Genomic DNA, 27378 nt, shown 5'->3' with positions numbered 1-27378 from the left:
CGTCCCATCTCGCCACCAAAGTCAACGACATCGCCCTTGACAACGCGGCCCTCGTCGCCTTTGATTGCGCACGTGACCGACCAAACCATAAAAAAAACGCCCTCGCTGCGATGACTAGGATTTATTTGTTGTGTAATTGTAGCTTTTAATTTCTTTCTTGTTTTTTCGTGTCTTCTAAAAACTCAAGTAACGTGAAAAAATGCTACCGGCCCTTTCGGAAGTGTAGCAGACGACGAATTCAAAGGAGCGGCGTCTCCAAGTCGGCAACAATCTCATGGCGTGAAGCCAAAGCCAAAGCGGCCAAAGGGCCAAATGTTGATAGCTGTCGTATCCAAAGACTCTTCGTTGCCGCCTGTTGCAAACTTTTGTGGTGCGACAGGGGTCTGCTTGCTCTCAAGTAACTGCAATTGTTGAATAGTAACTGTTGCTGTTAATCGTTCCTGAAGGCACGCAGCTATTTACACGTGCACTTTTGTTTTGATTTCCTTTCAGCAATCTGTCGCCGCGATCGAAGCCTAAAATCTTTAGACCGTTGACAGCGGCGACAATGAGACCGGTGGAGATCTTCGTGCTCGAGCATGCTCTCAAATACCAGATGGGCAATGCCGTGAAAGGTGACGCACCACGAGTTTTCATTCAGCTATAAGTCGGATGGTGTATGAAACTGGTGTTTTTATTTCTTTCCGCTTGGCAGCATTGGTACCCGCATGCTGTCGTGTTCTCGTTGCACCCCGTTTTACCAAGCGCGACTTACCTGAACGTTTTACTTCACCATGGCGGAAGCTTCGCGTTGTTGCTTTGCATCAGTGGAGTGCTCGTAGAGCGGGCTCGGTGTGCATTAGTCTTTAGCCTCGTCCGCTTGTACGACGGCGCCAGCACAAGGGAAAATAACGTTGATTACTTCAGACGGAGTATTTTGGTTCCACTAATCATGTATTGCTGAGGGAAGAAATCAGCAGTACCGTCGCTATGTCGGAAAACTTCGCAAAGTGCGTGTGACAAAAAAAAAAAAAAACTGAAAAATTCGTAAGAGCCCCACGATGACTGTCGACGGTGATGCAATTAGTGTTCAAGCACTGTAGCCACACACTGTATTGCAGGCGACACATACTTAATCTCTCGAGGTCGTTGTCAGACTCCTGTTGCTTCAGCTATATGCTCATATAATATCCCCCGGTATTTAGCTATGTTGCTATAACGCTTGTCAATGTCAGCCATGAGCATGATGGCATGACAACCACACCATGGCGATGGTAGAATGATGAGGAGCGTATGACAACAATGGTATGAAGACTGTACGATGGCTTGACAGCGGCTGTATCATGAAGCAACGCCGAGACGGCAAGATGAAAATCGGGTGACAAAGCTGGAGTGGTGACGATGCAACCACTACAATGGCAAAACAAGTACATACCTAGAGGCCCAAACTTTTAAACACCTTGCTTCACTGGACCAGCGGGACAATGGCGGCACCATGAGAGCCAGATGACGAAGCTGGAATGAGGACAATGGAATGACCACGATGTTGTCATGACGTCACAACAGCGAATGCATGACTATTACAAGGATGGTGCCATGACAAAAGTCGGCTGATAAAGTTGGCATTGCAACTACCAACTACCACCACGGCATCACAAGCACAGACCTAGTGGCCCAAGCTATTAGAGATCTTGGTCCACTTGGCGTAAAAGGTGTGGCAAGAATATAATTATGAAGCTGGAATAATGACAATGGGATGACCAAAATGGCTTCACAACGATGGTATGACAATGAATGCAGGGCAATTGCTGACAATGATGGTGTGATGACGAGAGCATTACGAAAATGGGATGGTGAAGCTGGAATCGCGATATTGTAACGACCACAAATGCCTCACAACCTTGAGTACACACCTAATGACCTAAGTAAGCTATTGTAGAACTTGGTCAACTCGGTCAGTGTAAAAGGTGTGATGATGACAGTATGGCGAGAGTCGGATGACGAAGCCGGAATGACAACAGTATGACAATGACAATGAATTCATGACGAATGTTGATGATGAGAGTCATATAACGAAGCTGAAATCTCGACGATGCAATGACCACGATGGCATCACAGCGATGAGCGCACACCTATTGGTTTAAGCTATTGGAGAACTTGGTTCGCTCTGTTACTGTGAAAAGTCTGACAATGGCAACATGATGAGAGTCGGATGACAAAGCTGGAATGACCATGATGGCATCATGACAATGGTATGACAAGCATAACTGTATAACGACAATGTCATGATGACAAGAGCATGACGAGAATCGGATGATAAAGTTAGAATCCCGAACATGCAATGACCACATCAGCGTCACAACCAAGAGCGCCCACTTAGTGGTCCAAGCTATTAGAGGAATTGATCCACTTGGTTGGTGTAGAAGGCATGACGAAAGCATGATGAGAGTCGGATGACGAAGCTTGAAGACGATAGAATGACCACAGTTGGATCCTGAATAGGAGCACATAACTAGTGGCCCAAGCTGGTAGTCAACTTCGGTCACTGGGTCGGCGTAAGAGGCTACATAGATTGATCGGCTCAAAATGCCTTGGCAAAAAGTGCTAATCACATTTAAAAAGACCGTGGAGGATGATGTGCACATAGATGTAAGCCCCATGCTGTTTTCTTGCTACTCATTTCAGTTATAATCGTAACACTGTATTGCAGTGCTTGCATTTTAGAAACCTACATTTTATAGCCGGCTTGGTGCATGCCGCGGCTGGCACTACAGCTCTGCATGTGCCACAGTTTCGCACTCCAGCCTGGGTCTGACGCTAGCAGAAAGAGCGCCAAGCAAGAACTGGCTGCCCGAGTCCGGCTGGAACTCGTCAGTCTTCTTGTTCATAAGTGCTCTTTGTTGTCTGCCACCCGCCATTGCTAATAACTGTTAGGCATTGTAGTTATCGGCTGGAATTTGCTTTTATGAAAATTCTAGCGTAAGAAGTTTTTGTGAATACTGGCCGAGCTTAAAAGCGAGCTCGCGGTGTTAGATAAGGCCTTAAACGGAAGTAGATACAGCAAACTGAACTCCAGTTTTTGCTTAGTGCACTTGCATGGAGTGGCTTGTGTTGTGATTCGTTACGCATTCACTAACAATAAGTGTATGCAATGGGCTCATTTATGTCCTAATAATATCTGAGAGAGTGAGCAGAAGTGAAGAAAAGATGTTTGTTTACCTTGTACCTCACACGATTTTCAGAAAAATCAATAAAATTACACTTTCGCCAGCTTCCAGGTGGTGTAATTATAGCCATTGTGACATTTATGCATCTAAACAGTAGACAGATGTTTTTTTTTCACTGCGTACACAGGTTTGCATCAGTAGTGGGCACCCTCACCCCTGAGGGGCAGCAAGCAGGGAACACAGATCTTTTGCCAGCATTTGTCACAGTTGCACTGCGTATCTGATTTGACGCGGCAGTGCACGAGACCTATAGCTGTATGGTGGTGTTTACAAGCTACTGCCATCATCGTTCTTGCCGATGCTGTTTCCACTGGCCTCGGCATCAAAGCATGAAACTTTGTCAACATTTTGGGCACACGTTCCTTTGATTTGATAGTTTATTGTACATAGTAAACACAGTGGAAGAACTAAGAGGGGATACGTGAGCGATGGGCATACAGGAGAAAGACTGGAGCCCACTGGAACGGGTGTGTGCTTGCCAAAAAAAAAAAAGATAAAGAAGTTTAATGAAATTAACGCGCATCTACCATCCAGGAATTGCAGTCAGAATGGGGTTGGATACAAAGTTGAGCTAGTCGGTGACGGGTTATTATGAAAAAAAATAAAAAATGTGATAATGGGACAAGAAAGACACAGAAGATGCGCTATGTCTGTGTTTGCTTTCTTGTCCCGTCTTTGGTCTGGTAATATATACACACGTATGTACTTACATACATACCGGGTGTCCCAGCTAATTTTAGCCAGAGTTTAAAAATATACAAATGCCACGTAGCTGGGCAAAACCGCGGTAATGTTGTTCGTTGTCGCTTGGAGATACTCAAATTATTTTTCATTCTGCCTAATTATATAATTCTTAATTAATCAACTTGAATATTATAATTAGATGAAAAGTGTCAAGGAGAAGATTGTAGAGCGACATGAAAAACTCCCGATAAAGCTCTCTGTTGCTCAATACGTGCTACATAAAAGTGTTTTACCGAGCGTAAAAGAAGCCCGCAAATGCAAGCAAAATTGCCACGTGACTGACCACTCGAGGCACTTTGCGTGTGTTCGCAGGCTTCTTTCACGCTCAGAAAAACGCTTTTATGTAGCACATATTGAGCAACAGAAAGCTGTATCGGGAGCTTTCTATGTTGCTGTACAATTTTCTTATTGACACTTTTCATACGATTATAATATTTGAGAAGTTGTTTAATTCAGACTAAGTAACGAGGTAGAATGAAAAAAATTTGAGTATCTCCAAGCTACGGCAAACAACATTACCTTGGTTCTGTCCAGCTACGTGGCATTGGCATACTTTTAACCTCTGGCTGAAGTTAGCTGGGACACCTTGTATATATAATAAATTGGAGTGTGACCTTTTGCTCACCTAAAGTTTGAATTTTACATGCATTGGCTAGTGCTGACGTAGCAGTGCTTATGCATTGCACACATAAAACAACCACTACATGGTCGTATTCACTTCAAATTGTACGACTTCCCATATGTTTAATAATATCGCACAAGCATCGCAAGGCATGTTAGCACCTTATAACAGCGAGTTTGGCGGTAGTATGTACGAGCACTCAAGGCACTCTCCGATGCAAGCATCGGCTGCTATGCTGTTCCCTTCAGGACGATGCGCACGCTGTCATGGTTATCTATGCAATCCCGTTTACGAAAAACCAGTGTGAAGACACGTGTATGACTTGGGACACGTGTATGATATGCTGTCACGAGGCCACTGCCGTAAACTTCAGGGATGCTCTTGGCAACTACAGATGCTACTTAGAGCTTTCTTTACTCAACCGTTGCTGTGGCTTGGCATTTGTGGTTCTTCCGGCTGTCTATTGTTGGCTCTAGTAGCCGTCAAGCCTTTCCTAGTCGGCTGTTGGTGGTACCATAAGCAGCAAATGAGTGCTGCTTATGGTAGCATGTGCTCTCGCTTTCTATTTTTTAGAGGTGGCGTGTGTATGTATGCATTCACAGTGTGAAAAATGTTCATGTTCCATTAGAGCGGAGCTTTGTTTTAGAGATATTTCGGCACCATCAAAGCTATTTTTTCATGCTTTTGGTGTGTCCGAAACCAATCATTCATTATTGATGTCTCCTACACAGCTCTACGTGGCCGGGGTAACAAGCAGACCATTGTGTACAATTTGAGCTCACCATACATCTGCCTCATGTACTTGGTGCACATCTTCAGTGGCTACCTGACCTCATCGTACCAAACAATCTCCACTTGGGATCCTGCAGTCCTCAAGGTGCTGGTAGATGTTTTCATGGACATGTACTCCCGAGAAAAGTTCACCTCCGAGAAGGTCCTTGTCCCTCTCATCTTGCGTGCCCGGTTGTTGGTATGTGGACCTCACATTCTTTTTGCTCTCTCTCTCTCTCTCGCTTTTCTTTTCACATCTTTTTATTACAAGATGCCAGTAGCTGACTTAGACCAGAAGGCTGCAGCCACTGCATCTTGATGGGGGTGGAATGCAAAAATGCCTGCATACCATGCTTTTGGTGAACATTAAAGAAGGCCATGTGGTTAAATCAGTTCAGAGCCCTCCACTACAGCGTCCCTCATAACATACTGTGCAGTTTTGGGATGTCAGGCCTCGCAATAAAATTTTTCAATACCAGAAAGCGCTTTGTGAGGTACGGGTGACTATAACTGGCCAAATGGCAGAAACTTCGTTTCTTTTGCAGAAAGCTTGTACTATGGTCATTTGTTTGGTCTTTTTAAGTATACATATCGTAGCTAGTATACCTATAGCCACATGGCCATTGATCCCCAGTGAGAGCTATCCAAGCAGTGTGCGTTGCAAGCGTTCTGTCACAGCACCAAGTGCGTCCAGTAAACGTAGGTGAACTAGGCATTTTGATGGATAAGCAGAGGCATAAAGTCCCTCCATACCATTGCTGCTGTGATGAAGGGGCTTTAGTGTAAACGTGACTGGCCTGAACGGCCTGCATGGTGCAGTCATCTGATGGCGCAGAGCTTAACCAACCAAATGCAAAGCTAATATTACTGTCACCAAATGTGAAATATTTTAAACATTTAAAAAGACAATGTTTTCACAGTTACGCTGCTGCCGAAAATATACACCAGCAGCAAAGTAAAATACACTTGGTTACTGCTGTAGTAACTGTACCCGCTGTGGTTGCTTAGTGGCTTTGGTGTTGCAGTGCTAAGCACAAGATCGCGGGATCAGATCCCAGCCACGGCGGCCGCGTTGTGATGGGGGCGAAATGCAAAAATATCCGTGTACTTAGATTTAGGTGCACGTTAAAGAACCCCAGGTGAGAAAAATTAATCCGGAGTCCCCCACATGGCGTGCCCCATAGTCATATTGTGGTTTTGGCACGTAAAACCCCATAATTTTTTTGTATTAGCTCTGTGTTTGTCTGGTTGAGCAGACAGCACTCTGCAGGCCGCTCACATTTGCACCTCCACCCATCTGGCAAAACGACTGGTCCTCCTGCGTGTAACGAAATGCCAGAGACGAGAGTTTTACTTTATTGTGGTAGGAATCCTCCAGTGTGAAGTGGCGGCCGCAAACATGTAGATCCTTGTGCTGATTGGATACAGACAGCCCGTTGCGCTGCAGCCACTCTGTTCACCTGTTGCCTTTCAGAGTTGCACGATTTCGCAGCTTAACATGTCGCCAATCACTAGGTTGGCAGCCTATAAAGCAACAAGGGAAATTCATGGTCCTCACGAAAAGAAACCTCGAGACCAACACTAGACTGCACAGCTCGTGTCAATGTGAAGCACATTGTAACATGAGCAAACTACACTTGCTCTGTGCCAGAAGTGCTTAAGCGTAGAGATAAAGTGTCCTTGTGTATTCTCTTTCTGTTAAGTTTTTTTTTTTATATAGAAACAATTTAACCAATGTTCCAGCTATTGCGAACAGTGTTCACCATAAAGTAGGAAAAATTATCGGGACACAACTCAGCCAATCGGGCAGCTCGCCCAACTAATGTCATGCTCGCCAGCTACATATATTGTAATGGGGCAGCTGAAAACTTAGGGGCACGGCAGTACTGCAATCATTAGTCATGCACGTTTTTAAAGCCTTATACTAAATTACGCGCTTTGCGTAAAGTGCAAAGTGCTTAAAGGTGCCACTTAATGATCAGAAGGACCTAGCCTAACTACTCAGTTCGTTTGACCAAAATCGTCAAAATTGTTTCAGGGTCCCTTTAATGGTGCACGAGATGAGACCAATGAAACTGCGTCGGCTTTAGTCATTGCCCAATGAAAGGATTTGATAGCTTGAGCTTGACATCTACTGCCTGTTCTGCTCGGACCAGTTTGTTTGCTGCCCTAGCTTTGCTGCCCAGGTGATTGAGCAGAGCGTGACAGTGCGTCCACTTGGCTTCGTCATTTTTGCAGCCAAGTGCACTCTGCATCATTTTGCATCTTAGAAAACCTAACCCTCTGCAAGCAGGTTGCACATGTGTCATGGATACCGTGACAGCTGGGCAACGGCTTGAACATGCCTCAAGTGCCCTTATAATTGCTTTCACAATATAATTTCACATCTCTCATAGCAAATGAACATGCTCAAATCAGGGCCTGCAAAACAGTCAAGGTCCTGAGTATGTTTCAATTTCTACAGTGGTGGATGAAAAGATGTGTTCTGTATTTTCAGTATTCCAAACTAAACTGTTCAGAAAGCCTGTGCTGTTATAATCCCATACCATGAAGTTCATACAGTAGCTTTTTGAACATTTTACGCTGCATCATTCGCACCACATGGCCTGCCCCATTGTCTACACAACTTGCATGTTCCAAGAATGCTAGTTTTTCCAGGAATCCATGAGGAAACTGTCCACCATATTTACTCACGTAAGGCCCTCTTTTTTTCATATTTATTATGGGGGTGGGCCTTACACGAGGCAGCTTTATAGTAGTTAGTCACTAAAGCCTCAAACTTCACTTAGACTGTCATGCAAAATATTGCAATTGCTGGCGGGACGATGAACTCATTTAAAGTTGCCAACCAATTTTTGGGACATGGACAGTGCCACGATAATGTCCGAATAACCAGCAGTCTGAAAAAACAAACTCTGATGTTAACATCAATTTTATTGCTTTTAGAAGGCCAGCACAATGGAAACATTGTTCACAGACTTTTGCGCAGTCTTGTGCCCCATTAAAATCAAATTTACTTGAAATTTCGTGATGGCCGAGGCTGTGGGTGCGTTTCGCATTCACCCATCATGCAGCCCTACGTATGTCGCAGATTATTGCGAGGTGCAAATGCTGCGCATACCGCCTTGACTCCTTTACACTGTCAGTTCGGGCCATGCTGCGCAAAATCAATTTTGAGTTTTATTGGTTCTGTACCCACGTGCAAACTTCAAGCTGTTTGCATCCAACAAGCACATGCACGAATTGGGTAGGCATTCACAGTAGTTGCTGGCTGGTTATTTGCAGACCCAAACTCTGCTTCAAGCATGTGGTCATCCAGCTCATTCGTGTGATCTCCAGCAATGGCTTGTTGCTGCTACATCTGCCTGCTAGGTCTAATCACCACAGCTTCAGTGAATTCTGCGAACAAAGTTGCGCTTTGGTGCAGAGTGCGGGATACGGCGATGAGGATAATCCAATCGTCGGTAGGACAACGGGTATAATCTGGTAGCCGCTTGAGCAAACCAACTGGTGGGACTCTTAGTGAAGCTTTTTTCTTTTCTTTTTTTCCCCCCCAGAATTTTCACGTTGCAAAGTTGTGGTTCGGGCTTTATACCTGTACGAGGGTGGGCCTTATGCGAGTAAATAAGGTACATCAACCAGTATCGCAATGCACGTGAGAAAGAATGTTCGACGATAACTGGACAGTTTAGCCAAGTGACAAGCTTTGCCTGCTACTGCAGGTCTAATCGATGATGAGGAATGAAAACAAGTGAGAAAAAACACACCCAAGTCCAATAGTGTGGGCAACAGGGAGTACCATGGAAAGAACGAATTGGAAAGTGGAGTTGTGGCAGCGGCAGTAAACAGAAGATTATCTATTATTGTCCTCTTGGTGGTGAAGGGGCGCATCCTGTAGGATAATACTGGAAATGGAGCAATTGCTTGGACACTCAAGGCGCATTTTTTGCCGTCACTGTCACTATGCAAGCCAATTTTTGGGACATGGACAGTGCCACGAAAATGTTCGAATAACCAGCAGTCCGAAAAAACAAATTCTGATGGTAAAATCAATTTTATTGCTTTTAGAAGGCCAGCACAATGGAAACATTGTTCACTGGAGTCCTAAGTGCAAGGAGAATGATGGCCTGCACACCACACTTGATAGCAGAGTTGCAGAGCAAAGCCCTCCACTCCATTTCCACTCCGTTCCCACTCCCTTCCAGAGAATAGAGATCCCCGTGATTCCTTTCCTTTTAACTCCTTGAAATGGGAAATTCGTCCATTTCAACTCTTCCAATTCCTGTTAACAATATGCTTTCTCTGTAATTATTAACTACTTGCACTTGCGTGGTAGCTAAAAACACTTTTTAAGTCTAACAACATTACAAATTATGTTACATGCTCTTTTTTTTTCATGCATGCAGGATTTGTCCGTAAATTAATGAGACTGGGTCTGGTAAAAAAATTGATCGATCCAATCAGTACATATTATTAAGATTTTTCAACATAGTCTCCTTGGGCATTGATACACTGCTGCCAACCTGATTCCCACGTTGCAGAGGCTTCCTGGAAGTCAGCCACCATAACCTCTTTCAGAGACTCTGTGACAGCCCTTTGGATGGCGGGAACACCGTCGAAATGGGGGCCTTTCAGGCTTCTCTTAAGCTTTGGGAACAGGAAAAAGTCTGCTGGGCTTACAACAGAGCTGTACGATGGCTGTGACAAGGTTGCAACCCCTATTCAGGCCAGGTAGACGGTCACGACGAACGCAGTGTGGGCTGGAGCATTGTCGTGGTGGAGCTTTCAGCAATCGGCAATCCCCTATCGTTTCCGTTTGACGGCTCTGTGAAGGTGCACAAGGACGTCTTTGCAGAACACGGCGTTGGTGGTTTGTCCTAGAGGTACAGATCCTTTGTGGACCACCCCACGCTTGTCAAAAAGGACAGAATGGTGCCTTTACCTTAAGCTTCAATATTCTCGCTTTCTTGGGGCGCGGGGAGCTTGCTGGTAGCTTGCGGTTTGTCACTCCAAACTATGATGCTTAATTTCGGGGTCATACTGGAACACCCATGGTTCCGTCGCCTGTTATTACGCCGTCTAAAAAGTTCTGTTCACTTTCTAACTGCACCATCATCTCATCGGAAACGTCAACTTGTCGTTTTTGTTCATCATTCAACACTTTTGGCACCAAGTTCGAACAAACCTGCCGCATGTTAGAATCTTCAGAAATAATTTTGTGAACTGTTTTCCACATGTGATCTTTGGGGATTAATCTGATACTCAAACAACGGTTAGCGTCCAGAAGATTTTTACTTTGGCTACATTTTCGTCCAAACCACTCATTGAAGGTGCCCAGATTGCTCCATGTTTTCAACAGTCTCCTGTCCATTCTGGAGCTCACTGAACCACTGGAAAACCTGGGTCCTTGGCAGGGCGTCGTCTTTGTAAGCCTCCTTAACCATGGCGAGTGTCTGGGAAACGATTTTGCCCAGGTGAAAACAACATTTAATCGCATACGACTGCTCCAGCGAATGCTCCATTTTTGACGTTTTCTGCAGTGACAAAAAACTCGGAAAACAGCTTTTCTGCCACTTCAGATCCTCACTGCATCAGAGCTCTGACGCGACTGCTGCCCGGAGCGTTACGTAGCTTGGAACCTCCACCACAAATCCCGCCCTTGGGGAGCGCGCTACCGGCGACTTCAGTGCCACGTGGCAGGCAGTCTCGTTACTTTACGGGCAAACCCTGTATAGTACTTATTCAGTCGCTTTGATGACCAAGCTAAGAAGTTGCCACGGTGGCTCGGCGGCTATGGTGTTGTGCTGTGAAGCGTGAGGCCACAGTATCAAATCGCAGTCGTGGCGACCACATTTTGATGAAGGTGAAATGCAAAAATGCCCGTGGCTTATGCATTTGGGGCATGTTAAAGGGCCCCTGAAACGGTTCGGACAAATTTTGTAGACGCGTAGGGTACAGCTTCAGTAGAACATTCGCACCCTAATTTAAGTGAAGCGTTACGTATTAATGGAGCTACAAGTGATTAGAAGTTACCCTCCTCCCTAGCCATGCTTTTCCTCCTCAACTCGTTCGCCGAGCGAGCGAGGCTAAGCTCCGCCTTCACTGGTTCAGCGTCACAACGTCACATCGTCACATCGTCCACTTCCGGTTGTTTTGGAGCCCGCCCACGCGAGACCTCTCCGCTAGCCGCTTGGCCGTCGACCCCAAACGAGAGCTATCGAAGCAGCGTGCGTTGCGAGCATTCTGTCGTTGCGCCGAACGTGTTTTGTATTCCGGTAACCACAGGCAAGCTGGTCATTTCGGCAAATAACTGGAAGCATAAACTCAAGCTGATGAAGGAACTTTAGCGTAGACGTATGTGAGCGGCCTGATCGGCCTGCACGGTCCATGCACTTGTTGGCGCAGCGCTTAACCAACCAAACAAAGCGCTAATATTGCTCTAACCAAGTGTGAAACATTTTAAACATTTATAAAAACAACGTGTTGATGATTACACTCCTGCGAAAAATACACACCAGCAGCAAAGAAGAATACACTTCGTTGCTGCTACTGTGTATGGTTGAGCTTTGTGCCACCAGGTGGCTGCACCGTGCAGACCATTCACATTTGCCCTTCTGCTCATCTCATGGCTCATCCTGTTACGGCACAGTTAAGCGGCCAGACTCTGTCCCCTTGCGCTTGCGTTCGCCCTAATACCGGACTCGCGAAACGCTATTGCGTTAGTAATCTTCTGATGTAAAGTGACGGCCACAAACGCGCAAATCCTGGCGCCGATCGGATAGCGGCAGTCCGATGTGCAGCAGCCAGTTCGCTCGTACGCTGCCTTGCAGAGGGACACGATGTCGCAGCTTGACATATTGCCAGTCGCTACGTTTGCAGTCCACAAGGCAACAAAGTCGAATCATAGTGTTCGCGAAAAGACTGAAACCGACTCTGACCGCGGAGCTCTCGTCAAAATGGAGTACGTTGTAACACAAGCAGACAACACTTGCTGTGTGCCGGAAGTGCTTAAGTGTATTGAAAAATTATTCTTGTGCATTCTCTTTGTTACTTTCTTTTCAGAAAAACAAATTAACTAACATTCCAACTATTACGAAGATCATTTGTTTACCATAAAGTTGGAAAAATTATCGATCACGCGCCCTTGTCAGCCAATCGGATAGCTCGCCCCACTGACGTCTTATGGGTGATTTCGGTCATATGGGTAGGGGCGACTTAAAATTCTGCCGAGAAGTGTGCTGCGATCGGCAGCGATGTGCATTTTTAAAACCTTATAATAAATTACACGCTTTACGCGGGGCACTTAGATGTGTCAATTAATGATCAGAAGGACCTACTCTAACGACTCAGTACGTTTGTAGAAAATCGCCAAAAGCGTTTCAGGGTCCCTTTAAAGATCCCCTGGTGGTGAAAACTAATCTGGAGTCCCTCGCTGCACCATGCCTCATAATCAAATTGTGATTTTGCCATGGAAAACCGCAGAATTCGTTTACTAACATAAGAGTGAAACGCATCGGTATGTTTTGCAGGACAGTCTATTGTTTCACATTTACCAGCATATAAATGGGCACCATTTTTTCCTGCACACCTCTCCGACTGCCTGTTACCACGCCTTGTGGATACTTGACAATAATATGAAAATACACTACATGTGTTCCAAATCGCTGTGGACTCGCGCAGGGTGCATTCGTTTGCAATGCCATTTGTGGCCTCCATTCTTGTGTCATAGGTAAAGCATGATCTTGTTAAATCAAATGATTTTTGACAACTATGTGTTGCTGTCTAAATGCATTTAAACCGTGGAACAGAGAAATGTTTCCAGATATTTGGAAGGTAGAATGTGTAGAACACTCAGAGGTCATCTTAAAGAGAGCCTACTGTATTTGGAATATGTCTTCCTTTTGTCATCCTTTAACTAAACACTGCAACCATCTGCAGCAGGCTTTTCTTTAAATGCTGTGCTCTCTTAAATAATAATAGGTGCACAAAAAGTGTGTTGTTTGTGAGTGTATTCACAGAGTGCACTGTTGGTTATTTTCACATATAAAGCAGGAGTCATACCTGCGCATTGAAGGAGTGCATAGCCCAGATTGTTTGTCTGTCTGTTTGTTTGCGTTGCGTTGCATTTGCTGGGGCCTAGCTCTCATCTTTAATCTTCCAACTTGTCTACTTTTTCCAGGAGATCATTGTCTACGCTGAAAAGGCAATGCCACCTGGCTATGTGCTGGAAAAGCTGGATGCATATTTTCCACAGCCCACAGACTCTACCTGGAAGGAGTTCGGTCAGACCTACTCTCTCAAGGTAGGAAGGCATTGATTGTGCCTGCACGCCTGCCTCAGGCCTGGCTGTTGTAGGTGGCCCGCAGCCATGGAGAAAAAAAAAAAGAAAGTTTGGGAGGGAGCACCATGGTGACCATCTTGAAGCCTAGTTATAAAGAACAAAGAGGAATCGTGGGAAAAGCACCTAAGCACGGGATATTATGTGGTGTCTTCTAGTCGCCCTGTGGGGCCGCACTCGGCTCATTGCTTGCTTGCCTGCTGCACCACTCGGAAGTTGTAACGGAAGAGAGTTAGCAGCACAGACTAGAGAAAGTGACGGCAACTTCCAGCTGCCAGAGGTACTAAAACCTACCACTAACCAAACATGCTGTTCTCAGGATTCAATGGGTCAGGCAGGCAGTTGGCGAGTGAAACTAGGGGGAGAACTACATCAAAGCGGGTTGCCTTGCAAATGCAGACTATCCACTGCTTATGAGCCCTTTTAAGTGTTTTTTTATTTATTTCCTCAATCATAGTCATAGCACATCTTTGACAGCCACCACAATACACTGGCTGACCAATAATTGGGGCATGTTTGATTATTCAGACAACTATGCAGCACCTTCACTAGCCCCATAGATGTAGCGTGCAGTAAAACCTCATTAACCCTTTCAGGGTCGATTTTCTTCACCATATGCGACTGCCCAGGGTCGATATTTTTTTATTGCAGATTCCAATTCTTCTGAGGGACTTATTAAAAAAAAATTAACCGTAACTTTTTTAGGGTGACCGTAAAGTGAGAAAAAAATATTTTGCATTGGTATATATGTACTGTTTATTCATGAATAACTACAATAAAAAAAGGAAATAAACTTCTAAGAACTAAAAATTTGATGCATTATTATACACATAGTTCAAAGGCTTAGAAAATGCGTGCACGAGAATATTTTGCAAGTGTCAAATGTTCCTGCTCTTACACTAATATTTACGTCCATAGTGTAATCGAACTGCGTAGGTGAGCGCACTCAAGAAAACTGTGTGGTTGTGTGCCCGCCAAAAAAGCACGGGTAACAAACTTCCTCCAATCTTCATCTTATCGCCAACCAGAGGCGGTCAGTTTTCGCGAGTCTCCGAATAAGAAAAAAAAGAAAAGGAAAAGCATGCACGGCAGCATCCTTCCTATGCGCAACCCTGTGAGCACTAAATGAACGAAAAACATGCGGTCGCCCTTTCAGCAATTAATAACGTGATAGCCATCAATTTTGCAAAGCACAAGAAGCCGAAACTGCCCGCGGAACAAAACCCAAACCGCCACCCGCCCGCGTGCGCGCCAATGCGCGAGCGGTAGTAGAGAGACTCGCCGGAGTAAACTAGCTTTAAAACAAACCTTGCAACGAAAACGGAGAGAGGGTGGCGTGGGAAAAAAATTCCCTGTATTCCTACATTGTGGCAGCACATGCCAGGAAAGAAAAAGTGAGGAAATTGGCTTGCTTTTTAAACGTACAGATGGCACCGTAAATATACGACCATTTTGGACTTGTTCGCATTGTCGTATATTTGCATCATTTACCCTGAAAGGGTTAATTCGAAGTCCACTGGACTGTGAGCAATTTTCAAGTGAAGCAGATTTTTTAATTGCCTTAAAAAACAAAAAAAAAGAACGGCAAATTTGAAGACCATGTCCTGTTTATTTTTCATGTAGGTGGACTACTTGATATACCGTATTTATTCGCATAATGATCGCATTCGCGTAATGACCACACCCCTGAATTTTGTTGTGAAAATTCAATTTTTTTTCTTTCCCATGTAATGACCGCACCCTGAACTTGTCGCAGCGATATGTAGTGTGCCAAGTCTGGCTAATGATGATCGCGCTTACCATGTGTCGAATGCTATGCGGACGACTCTTGAAAACATACCAAGCAGTCTGCAGGCACCCCACATTCTTAAGCAGATGCCCCATTTCATTCCTTTCATCACCTTCCGCACTTCCACGAAAAAAAAAAAGCTATAACCAAACTTGCCTCGGCTTTATTATTTGTAGGCTTCATAATAGTTTTGGTCAACAACAACATAAAGGGCGCCTGTCGATTCTTCTCGTCTGCACTCGTGGGCACGCAACAAATCGCCCAACAGTCCACGTCGTGTTAGTATTTTCCTTTAGTGTCCCTTTAAGTAGCCCGCAAAGCCTCGCCCCTGACTCCCATTACTCTCTTTGCTGAAGTTCGTGATGCGGTTGCACATCGCTTTTTCCTCGTCTTGATTGGAAGAGCCGTCTATAATATACTGAGCACAGCGAAGTGGCAAGCATGATCGGCAAAATCTGATCCACGGGTCAAGTGCATCAGCTATTTTTACATCGCTCATTCCAGCATAATTGCTGGTGTTCGCGCACATTCTAAAATTACCACCACTATCCACATAGCACATGCAATTTGATTACAGACAAGATTGGTGACAACATTTGAGAAGGTTCCCATACCTGAAGACTCATCTTGCACCAAGCAAAAATTTTAACAGTTGTTAGCAGGCGAAAAGTGGTCCCCGGAAAAAGGATGAACAAGTATACGCATGTCACATGGAAAAAGAACCTGAAATGGAAAAGCAAGCGTGCCACGCTTATTGATGATGATGTTGATGCTCTGACTTTCTTCTTATACACGTAGTGTGTGCCGATGGACGCGCCACTGGTGGCGGCCTTGTGCAGAACACACGGGAAAAGAGCCAGCCGCGCGCCGCAGTTGGTTGTGTCGTTGATAGTGCTTCGCTGTCTTATTCATGCTTTCAGCGCAAAATAGGCAACATCCTTCGCATGTGTGGGGTGGCCAAAGCTTCAAGGAATGTCGGAGAAGAATTGTTGCAGGGTGGGGGGCTCAAATACCGGCGAAAACGTGCTGGCGATACAGTTCTAATCATTCCCCACAAAGCCTTATCAGCGGGAGCAACGGTAGCAATGGATCGTCGCTTCGGCGGGAAATTTCTTGTTTTCGTCCTTTCCTTTGTCACTTTCGTGTTTTTTTTTTCCACTCGATCGTAGTTAGATGTGTAAGCGACGAAGTTCGTCTGCAGTGCAGCATGCGGTTTAAAGGCATTTCGCTAAAGTTCGGAATGCCGTTTGCCGGTTATATTGTTTTCTGCTTCTTTACCGCGTTGGGCTAGCTAGGCACCACGACTGCATGAGCGCATTGTGTTGTATGTTAAAGCTACAGACGTTTGCAAGAACTGAAATTGTTAGTTTTATGTGGTCCGGTAAATCGTCGCGCCAGCTGTCGCGCACTTCATGCTTTTACATTTATTTTATGCATGGCTTCGCACATGTTTAACTGTTGCTAGTTGCTTCATGCATAACTCTTGTTGATTCTTTTGAGCTGTAAGGTTTTCACCCTGCCTTGTTTGTAAGGGGTATAAATAATGCTGTGTCTTATCGGAATGACACCAAGCAAGTGCTTCTTTAAGAGCTTTATCCTTTTAGCCCGAGGGCATCTTAGATATTGTGTTTTTTTGTGAAATGGTGTTTAGAAAATAGGTAGTTCAGGGCTAGAATTGCTAATAGTTGCTGCATATGGTATTTTTGTTCCATTTTTGCTGAAAAGTTCGCGTCGCGTTTGGGAAGTCATCACACCTCGATGGTGTCTGAGCAGACTTAACACGCCGAGTGATTTGTTTGTTTCACAACGTAGTCGCTTCTTGCAAGTGAACTTTGTACTCAACTGAATTATTTCCTATTATGCTTAATGTCGCAGAGGACTAAACCCGGCCTTGCCGCCAGCGCTCATCTACTTTGACTGGCGCTGCTCTGCCTTTAAATGTATCACGTGGCATCTCTCTCTAGTAACAATAAAAAAAGTACTGAAAAGTTAGTCAGACTTTAGCTTTGTACGTTTCCAAGCAGCTCCCTTGGAGAATTTAAAATTGCAAGAACTGCAGCGGGAGCAGCAGTTCATCGGCGGTGCAGCGCTAAGATGCGCTTTTTTTAACCAGTGCGTTTGGTGCCTTCGTTGACTAGTGTACGCATTTCCATTAATAAATTCGCAATTACTCTTCTTCAGGTGACTTTGACTACACTTATTCGGCAATGCCACATGTATTCATTGGCAGAAAAATCACAACGGCATATGCAGACATCGCACCATGCAGATTTGTTTTATAAGTCTGCGCTAACGACAGGTGCCTATTATTGAGGTACAGAAGCAGCATTACGGCAAGGGTAGAATTAAAAAGAAATAATACGATTGAGACATCCCATTAGTCGATAAAATTTGTCGGCTAGTGAACATGAGCTCTTCATGTAAATGGTGTTCATGGCGTTTGTCTGCGGGATGCACCTGTCACGTATGTGGACCATATTGCCCCAAACACTGGTAACATCGTGTTCATACCCGCTCCCACACAGGTCAGTGTCTTCCCTACACCTGTTACCGCAGAAGAAGCAGTCTGGCGCCTGAACAAAGGAGAAATCGCAGCCACGAACTTCAGCCACCCTTGCTGCAAAGGGTTGTCGTCTGCTACTGCTCCTGCGCGTACTGTTAGAAGCGCCCGCTAGGTGGCGCCCATAGCCTATAGGCGCCACCTAACGGGTGGTGCTGTACGCGCCACCTGCTAGGCGCCACCTTGCAATGCAGGTGCCCGCTAGGTGGTGCCTGCACTGCCTATAGAGGGGCGCCTCTATAGGCAGTGCACGAAGCGTATAGTGGGCAGGTAGTCTGCTAGCCAGGTAAAAAATAAAGGGATAAGTATAATATGCACCACCACATGATGGTGGCACTTCATACAGCTGCACGGTCTATAAGTACCTACATTATCGAATCTAGTGTCTGCTCAATCAGTGGTGTCCGAATGGCAGCCCTAGTGATGGATTTCTCAGAGTTCAATTTTGAAGGCCATGGTTTTAATTCTCTGTGATTTGGCTGCATTTTCTGCACTACCGTTGTCGACCAGTAATTAGGACCCAACGGGGACTGCCCGAAAATTGACTTTAGTTCACAAATGGCCAAGAAAGGTGTGCTGCATTCTTGGATTGTCATTTCGGGGTTACCTTTAATTTTGCATGACGAGCACAAGACTCATCTATGCGAGCGAATACCCGCCGTGGTTGCTCAGTGGCTATGGTGTTGGGCTGCTGAGCACGAGGTCGTGGGATAGAATCCCAGCCTCGGCGGCTGCATTTCGATGGGGGCGACATGCGAAAACACCCGTGTACTTAGAGTTAGGTGCATGTTAAAGAACCCCAGGTGGTCGAAATTTCCGGAGTCCTCCACTATGGCGTGCCTCATAATCAGAAAGTGGTTTTGGCATGTTAAACCTTATAATATAATTTTTTTATGCGAGCGACGCCCTTCCTGGCACAGTGCCAAGCACGTGCGATCTTTTGTCACTTGATGCGATGTTTCCGTATGCCGCGTTGGATCACCGCAACCTCGACACAGCACACAACGCAAACATTACCACACCGTCACGCCGACACCATTTGCACAAACGAAAAGACGTGGCCTACTTGCAGCGTCGTGCACAAAGAAACAAATCAGCTGCTGGATTGTCTTGACATGGCTTACTAAGCTGAGACCGCAACTGCTGTGGCCACGAACCAGGCAGAAACGATGATGATGAGCGGCGATTTGCAGTAGCGCCACTTCGTGGGGCAAAAAGGAGGCTTCGTTCAAAACAAAAATGGCGTTCAGCAAGTCGAACCATGCACTGGTCAGAGTCGGTGCATGGTGCTCTCGATCGAGTTGGCTCAAGGAGTGTCCGAAAAATCAGACGAGAGGTTGCAAGGTGTCTGAGCTTTCGCCAGTTGTTATACATTACGGTCTATGGGGAGAATGGCGGTGCCGCGAAGCAGACCGAATAATCGAGCATGTCCGAATTTTTGGAGTCCGAAAAATCAGTCAGCGACTGTAAATACTTAGGTGTCACCCTGTGTAACGATTTGTCCTGGGCCCCGCACTTTACTAATCTAATTTCGTCTGCTAATAAGACGCTTGGATTCTTGCGTCATCTCCGCCATGCCCCTCAACACATAAAATTACTAGCATACAAAACTCTTCTCGTGTCGAAGTTAGAATGTGCATCACCCATTTGGGACCCGCATCACGCCTACCTTATTATTGCGCTGGAATCGCTTCAAAACGGAGCAGCCAGATTTATTCACTCTTCATATTCATACGACATTAGTGTATCATCCTTGAAAGCGGAATTGGGTTTATTACAACTTTTACTCCATCTCCGTATTGCCAGTCTTTGCTTATTTTACAAGTTTTTCCACAGTTCACCATGCTGCACCTCTACATTGTCCCGCCAGCCCGCATATCTTACCGTGCATGTTATCCATTTCAAGTTTCCTGGCCATGTGCCTGCACTGTCACTTTTGCCGTCTCATTTTTTTCCCGTGTTGCAGCAGACTGGAATGACCTATCCAACGACATTGCTGTCGTTACGTCCTCGTCCACTTTCGTGGAAATTATTACAAATCACTTTTCATTGTATTGAACACTGTAAGTCATCTTAATGTTTGTTGCCACCCCTTATGTAACACCCTTTGCGGGTCTTTAAGGTAATGAAGTGAAATGTACTGCATCAGAAGTGATTAAATAAACATTATTAACATGATCCAATGGCAGGATTCGAACACAGAACCTCTAACACAGAAGCCCGATATTGAAACCATTACCCTGTGGACGCATGCATGGACAAGCAGCATATAACGCTCTTATGGAAATTGCTCTTATAAATTTATCGCAGGCAAGTCGGTGCCTTTAGATGCTTGGTGCGTTTCTATTTGGCCAGCTCGACAAGCTGAACTGTTGCAATTAGTAGCGATTATGCATGTTTGCAGCATCTTCTGCACTCTTAAAAGTATAGATGGCTCTGAAATTTACAACAGTGAAGGCATACAAAGCATAATAAATGAATCCACAAGAATGTCTGAATCCACAAGCACCAAGATCAGACAAATCCATGTACTTCCCATCATTCCCGTGGTGGCTCAAGAATTGCAGCGCCAGAGTTTCCGCTAGTATATTTTAGGAAACTCTGTGGGTTGGCCAACATCTGGTGGTGCTGTTAACATGAGGAAGCAGATACTGAGCCACCAGGTTTGCCTATCTGAACATGTAAATCCGCAAGGCTGCTACATGACAATCTCGGGCATTCTACTGTAGGTCTCGCCAAAATCAGGTTCTCAAAATTGCGTCATCTGTTGCAGCTTGTCCCTCCAATAAAGTAACTAATAACATGTAATTGCTTGCTGAAAAAAAGTTAAAAAATGTAATAAATTACAAGTAATTAATTACATGTAATTTGTTGTGTACACGTCTACCTGCAGTGCATAATCAAGTGAACAAAGGCAAGAACAGACGACAAACTTTCGCAAAGCGAGCATGGAATTTGTCATCTGACCTTCAACATTAGAAACCTGCTGATACTTTTTACGTTTCACATAATTCTACATCCAAGCTCAAGTCCTCATATTAAAATAAAACACATTTTTGTGTAATATTTAAGTTAAAACTGCCTTTTACTTGCTGTTTTAATATAAAATGAGCCATTGTGACTGGCAGAATGGTGCATTGTCTGTTTTCTAATATGTATATTACCGACCCTGTTATTTTTGTACAATGCTTTAATGCTTGTATAAGATGTGTATACATTTTCCACTGTCTATTAATAATGTACGTCTATTACGTTTTGTTATATGCCCTGTATAATCTTTTAATCCTTCTGTAAGGCCCTCCTTACCCAATACCTCGTACGAGGCCTGTAAGGACATTTTAAATAAATAAATAAATAAAATAAATAGTGAGGTGCACCTTGAAGTTGTCCTGGCTCTTCGAGAACAATGCCGATTTGAAGCCACCACATCCAGCCATTCCTATGCATAAAACAGCGTTACTGTGCCACTTTTCCCTCTAGGCAGTATTGTGAGAAACTATGGTTGCTGTTGTGAACTTTTTAGTCGTCAAGTAGCTACAAATGGCACCAACACCACCGACAAGGTTAGCGATGAAGCGAGAAGTGCTAGACAATGACCGGGATCACTGAAATCTGCAATCATTCAGCTATTGAAACACAGTCAACCTCTGTTGACTGGGGCTGGATATTTGGTTCATGTACCATACTTTCGTCTGTATGTAGGGGCAGCAGGACAATGGTCAAAATACAGGTTGCATGCAGTGGATGTGCTTGCAGCCATGAATAAAAAATTTTTTTAGACACCTGCGAAACAAAGACGCCTATTATGTAGCAAATCTGCATACATGTGTGTAGCAAGGTGGTTGGCAAACTTTGTTTAGTCACTTGTGAACTTACGGCACTTATCTTGTGGTGAATTCGTTATTTTGATTACCCGATTATTTGGACCTTTACACAGTCTGCAGAGTCCGAATTATCGGTCAGCGACTCTTATTGTAGTGTAGTCGGTGAATACATTCGCTCACGCAGCCGAGCACCATGGCTCACAGTGCTACATAAAAGAAGGACGGAGGTGTTGAAGATTAACACAGTTCGCACAGCACGCATTGAGTTATTGGCAGCACATGCCGTGTGTCTGGAAAGCACCAGCTGGGTTCACAATTTTGAAAAGATGGATGCAGCCTGAATATTTTGTACCTGGTCATAAATAAAACTCACGTGTGCTATTTTCAGTAACAGACCTGTTTTGAGGGATGTATGACTACTGAATAGTAAATTTCAAATGAAATTTAATATTGAATCAAATGGAGAAAAAGAAAAGCTGAATATTGAATTGAAATCGGAAAATTTAGTGAGATTCTTAGTGCTTGCTAATTTTGTACAAAAGAAACAAGCTGCTGCACATGCCTGGAAGTCTGCCCTCATAGCGTCACAAGAATCTTGCTAGCTGTCTGTAACGTTAATACTTAGTAGTCGACACGCACACCAAATTAGTATGCCAGCACCAATTACAGCTCAGTTCTTACATGAAGGCCTGGAAAATTTTTTACCTTGAGAGCATCTTTTGAATAAAATCGAATACTTTTTGCTCTCTGAAGCTGAGGAAATTTATGTTGTGTTGTCTTGAATACCAATGAGGATTTCAGTTTAATAATGGACCACACTACTTCGTTGCAATCCTGTGTTGCTTAGGAAGTTTTGCTTCTCAGTTTTTCTCCAGGAAATCAACACCTTTTTGCATCTTTATGGCAGTTGAGTTATGTAGGTTATACTCAGCTCGTAAGGGGCCCCTGATCAGATTAAAACATTGCTAACCAATAAGCGAGGAATGTAGATAATGCGATTACAATCATGTCTGCCAAGTATCAAATCACTACATGGCACGGAAACATTTACCACTGCTGCTTTGTACAGGGCAAGTCCATGTCGTGGCTCCTGGACACTTGCAAGAAATCTCGCCAGTATGTAATGAACCTGGTGATGAAGAAAAAACGCTTGGACAGTGACTCGCGTGACCTTGAAGGATTTGTGGTGACTGTCAAGCGCCTTGTTGACCAGATTGCTGCAGACCTCTCTACAACCATCCCACGAACCGGCCTGGAAAAGGTACGTGACCTGAAAGAGAGCAATTTGTCATATTTTTTTGGAGACAGTGCCAGGCTGACACGATAGCTGGAGAAATCTCTGTCATTCCACTAGTAGCACATAAGCTTTTGCCAATGCACAAGTTTGAGCAGATGCAGGAGAGATTGTCCGCATTAGAAGTAAGAAAAAAAACCTTTGGACGTCCTCTCTGTTAGTACTTGGGTTTGGTGGCTCACGTGCCAGGGGGCAATCTTCTTGATGTGTTCTGTTTCCGGGATCTTCTTGTTTGTCTTGCTAGCTTGCAGCACACTAAACACACACCTGTTGCGAGTGGAAATGATAGAAGCGTCTTTGTAATGCAATATGTTCACTGACAAAGAAATTATATTAAAATTGATGAAATTTGTTTGATTTTTATCCCAAATGCCTTATTAATGTGCATAACGCCAGCTCCACTATAATTATTTTGTTAAAATTCGAGACAGATATGGAGTATAGGTGCGCATTGGACATTGTGCAAAAGGCGCTTGTTTCTGTGACAAATAAGCTATTTGACTATACCAAGACCTGTGCCAAAATGACACGCTATAGATAACACAGCGCATTTTGCTGGAAAGTTAGAAAACAAATGAAATTCCGGGGTTTTAAGTGCCAAAACCGCGATCTTATTATGAGGCACCACCTTAATTTTGCCCATCTGAGGTTGTTTAATGTGTACCCAATGCACGATACACGAGTGTTTTTGCATTTGATCCCCGTTGGAATGCCGCTGTTGTGTCCAGGATCGAACCTGCAGCTTCAAGCTCGGTAGCGCAGTGTCATAGCCACTAAAGCTACTGCAGTAGATATTGCTTGAGAGCTGCTTGCTTATGCTTGGCAAGAGCATTTGAACATGCAACAGTGCATGCAGAAAATAGTGAAACCTTGCTTAGCAGGCACCCGCCGTGGTTGCTCAGTGGCTATGGTGTTGGGCTGCTGAGCACGAGGTCGCGGGATCGAATCCCGGCCACGGCGGCCGCATTTCGATGGAGGCGAAATGCGAAAACACCCGTGTGCTTAGATTTAGGCGCACGTTAAAGAACCCCAGGTGGTCAAAATTTCCGGAGTCCTCCACTACGGCGTGCCTCATAATCAGAAAGTGGTTTTGGCACGTAAAACCCCAAATATTATTATTATTATTGCTTAGCAGGCAAAACCTTCCCCGCATATTAGTGGTTAATTATTATTTTGCTTGTTACGAAGGCATTAGTGTGTGTGTGTGTGTGTGCAATGTGCCAGGACTTAGAAACTAGCTTTGCAGATTCAAAAACTTAGTCAAGCTAATACAAGGCATTTTGTCTATAATAGACAGATTTGTGCAGCTACTTGTACTTAAAGTGCTGTATCTACTCGATTCTAATGTGCTCTCAGTTGTAATGCACTCCATCCCAATTTTCATAATCCACGAAATGCAAAATGCAATACTCTTGACTTCCTCACCAGATTTTTGTGGTAAGAAAGAGAAATAGTGATTTGTTCTCACTTAGACAACAAATTTTAAAATTAAATAAAGTAGAACCTCATTCATACGTTTTGGAAAAAGCCGCGAGAAAAATGTACCAACTGGGAAAACGTACGATCCGAAGTAACTAAAAAAATTTGACAGACTCAACTATTGTTGACATCTACATAATACGAAGCGTCGCGTGAATCTTTGCGGCACGAGACACCGACGCGCTCCAAGCTGGTGGTGCTCCAATGGCCGAAGACTCATTTTGTTGCTTTCCTATTGCGTAGTGGTTTAAGAGGGCGATGTGAAACCGAAGTGAAATTGAGCTGTTGGACAACGCCGGATGCCGCTGTAGCGAAATGTGGGGCCGACATTGCGCCGCCTGCAGCAGGGAACGGCGCTACGTTTGGATTATTACCTACTAAAAGCATGCAGTACACTACCAATGGCACTACGCACCATGCGCTGTAAAACAGATAGGTGAAGGTGCTTATCGCAGTAGCTTTGGTGGCGATAGCTGTGAATGCGGTGTGCGGCGACCCAGTCAGAGATTTGCTGGTACAGTCGACTCCCGTTAATACGAAGTTCACGGGGACCGCAAAAAACTTCAAATTAAACGAACTTCCAATTAAGCACAAAACACAAAAAACAGCACTTTATTTGTGGCGAAATCGAGTATTTTCTCTAAGAAAAATAGTCGGTCATCTTGCTTTGCTTCTTCTTGCCGAATCGCACTGCTGAAAGCAAGTTCTGCAGGCTGTAGATGTGGCGGAACAATTCTTCCGCGTTACCTTCAGCGGCAAAGAAGCGCTCCGCAAGAGCAAGGCCCGCAGCTACATTGGCAGCCTTAGGTTGCGGCTCGCTTTCAACGTCATCGTCGCTTTCCTGGGTCTCTTCCTGGGGCCGAATAATCTCTACAATTTCGCTATCCGTCAGCGCACCGCACGTTTCGACCGCCTTGTCTACAGCGGTGTAATCTTCAAAATTGACGTCCCCGAGAGCATCACCAAAATCAGTGCCGTCAAGCTCGCTTGTTGACGCTTCCTCCGCTGAAATTTCAGAGGCATCCTCCGAAGAAGCTGCCACAAAACCGCAAGCCCTGAAGCAATTTGCGATGGTTTCTTGCTTCACACGATCCCATGCTCGCGCCAACATGTGGATGGCACTAAGCAGGCTCACCTCGTACTTTGTGGAGCTATCCATACAGAAAGTCATGCGCTCGAGGAGGTGTTGCCTGTACAGGACTTTAACATTCTTGATGATGCCTTGGTCCATTGGCTGCAAAACAGCCGTTCTGTTTGCAGGAAAAAATGCGAGGCGTATTGCACTTAAGGCTGGCACATTCACGTGAGCACTGCAGTGATCAAGGAACAACACCTTGCGGTTCGAAGCAGCAAACTTGCGGTCCAATTTGCTTATCCAGCTCTTGAAGATTTCGGCCGTCATCCACGCTTTTTTCTCGCCTCATAGTCCACAGGCAGCATCTTCATGCCTTTAAAACATCTCGGCTTTGCGGCTTTCCCGATCACAAGTAACCGACATCGTTCCGTGCCAGTCATGTTTGCCGCGATCAGCACCGACACTCTCTCCTTGCTGCGTTTGCCCCCAGCACAGTCGTTGTCCTTGAATGTCAGGGTCTTCTCTGGTAGAAGCCGATAGAAGAGTGCAGTCTCATCTGCATTGATGTCTTCCGGTCTGTATTCGGCGAGATATTCACGCAGCTTTCCGTCCTTCCACGTGGCGCATGTTTCCTGGTTAACGGACGCCTTTTCACCACACACGCTCTTGAAAACCAGGTCATGGCGATCTTTAAAGCGCGTCAGCCATCCATCTGACGAAACGAAGTCATCGATCCCCAACATTGCTGCAAGCGTTCGGGCTTTCATCGCAACGATGTCTCCGCTGAGAGGAAGTTTGTTGCTCCTGGCCTCCCTAATCCAAACCAGCAGAGCCTTCTCCAACTCTGGGTAAGCGCCGGTGCGCATTCGCTTCCGAGAAGTCTTGAACTTGTCGTTCTCAAATGCATCCATTATTGTGCGCTTGTTCTTGATGTAGTTAGAGAGCGTGTTCGGCCTGATCCCGTACTTCCGCGCTATGTCTTGTTTGGCGGCACCTCCCTTCTCAACTTCCTTCAAAACCTCGACTTTCGTTGCCAGGTCGAGCGTGCGATAAGAGCCACGGTTTGCCATGGCTATAAACTGCGCGACTAGGTATAGTCAATTCTGAATCACTCGTGGAACAACCTAGCCTACGAGCTTCCTGCTCAAAGGCGCTCGACTAACACACACCTCGACATACGCTGCGCACGCTGCAAGACTAATCTCGCACAATCTCGCCACTGCCAGTATGCAGCGCTGCGTGCACCTATGGCACCCGCGTGGCCTCCGCAATCAGCTCCGGCGGGAGCCGCTTCGCCTCCCGCCGGAGTTGATTGCGGAGGCCACGGCAGCCGTAGCAATGAATAACCGCGCCACTCCAAGAAGGATGGCGTTGTGGGCGGCTGCGGTGGCGATGGCACCAACGCGGAGCACGGAACTGTTGCAACACTTGAAAAATTGCACATTCTACCAAAGAGTGACGGTCACCTCGAGGATCCCGGCTGAAAATTAACTTCCAATTAAACAATATTACTGGATGAGGACTTCGAATTATCGAGCAATTTCTTCTATAGGATTACATGCAAAACTGACGGGACCAGCACTTCACTTCTAATTAACCGAAAATTCCAATTAAGCGGCTTTGAATTATCGGGAGTCGACTGTACCGGAATAAGAAACTGTGCACACCTTCAGTTT

General features: G+C 45.2%; 1 protein-coding gene across 1 annotated transcript in view; it reads left to right on the top strand.

Annotated features, from left to right (window-relative positions):
* Positions 1-303: 303 nt before the first annotated feature.
* Positions 304-27378, top strand: part of LOC142576582 (uncharacterized) — a 37990-nt gene continuing 10915 nt past the window's right edge. The window contains exons 1-5 of the mRNA XM_075686770.1: positions 304-397; positions 493-614; positions 5304-5542; positions 13523-13645; positions 22924-23115. Of these exons, the coding sequence (XP_075542885.1) occupies positions 548-614; positions 5304-5542; positions 13523-13645; positions 22924-23115 (621 nt within the window). The 5' untranslated portion in view covers positions 304-397; positions 493-547. The remainder of the gene's footprint in view (positions 398-492; positions 615-5303; positions 5543-13522; positions 13646-22923; positions 23116-27378) is intronic.

Source organism: Dermacentor variabilis, chromosome 1 (genome assembly GCF_050947875.1).
Source record: "Dermacentor variabilis isolate Ectoservices chromosome 1, ASM5094787v1, whole genome shotgun sequence".
NCBI lineage: Eukaryota > Metazoa > Arthropoda > Arachnida > Ixodida > Ixodidae > Dermacentor > Dermacentor variabilis.
The sequence above is the reverse complement of the archived record's forward strand: the minus strand, read 5'-3'. Positions and strand labels throughout refer to the sequence as shown.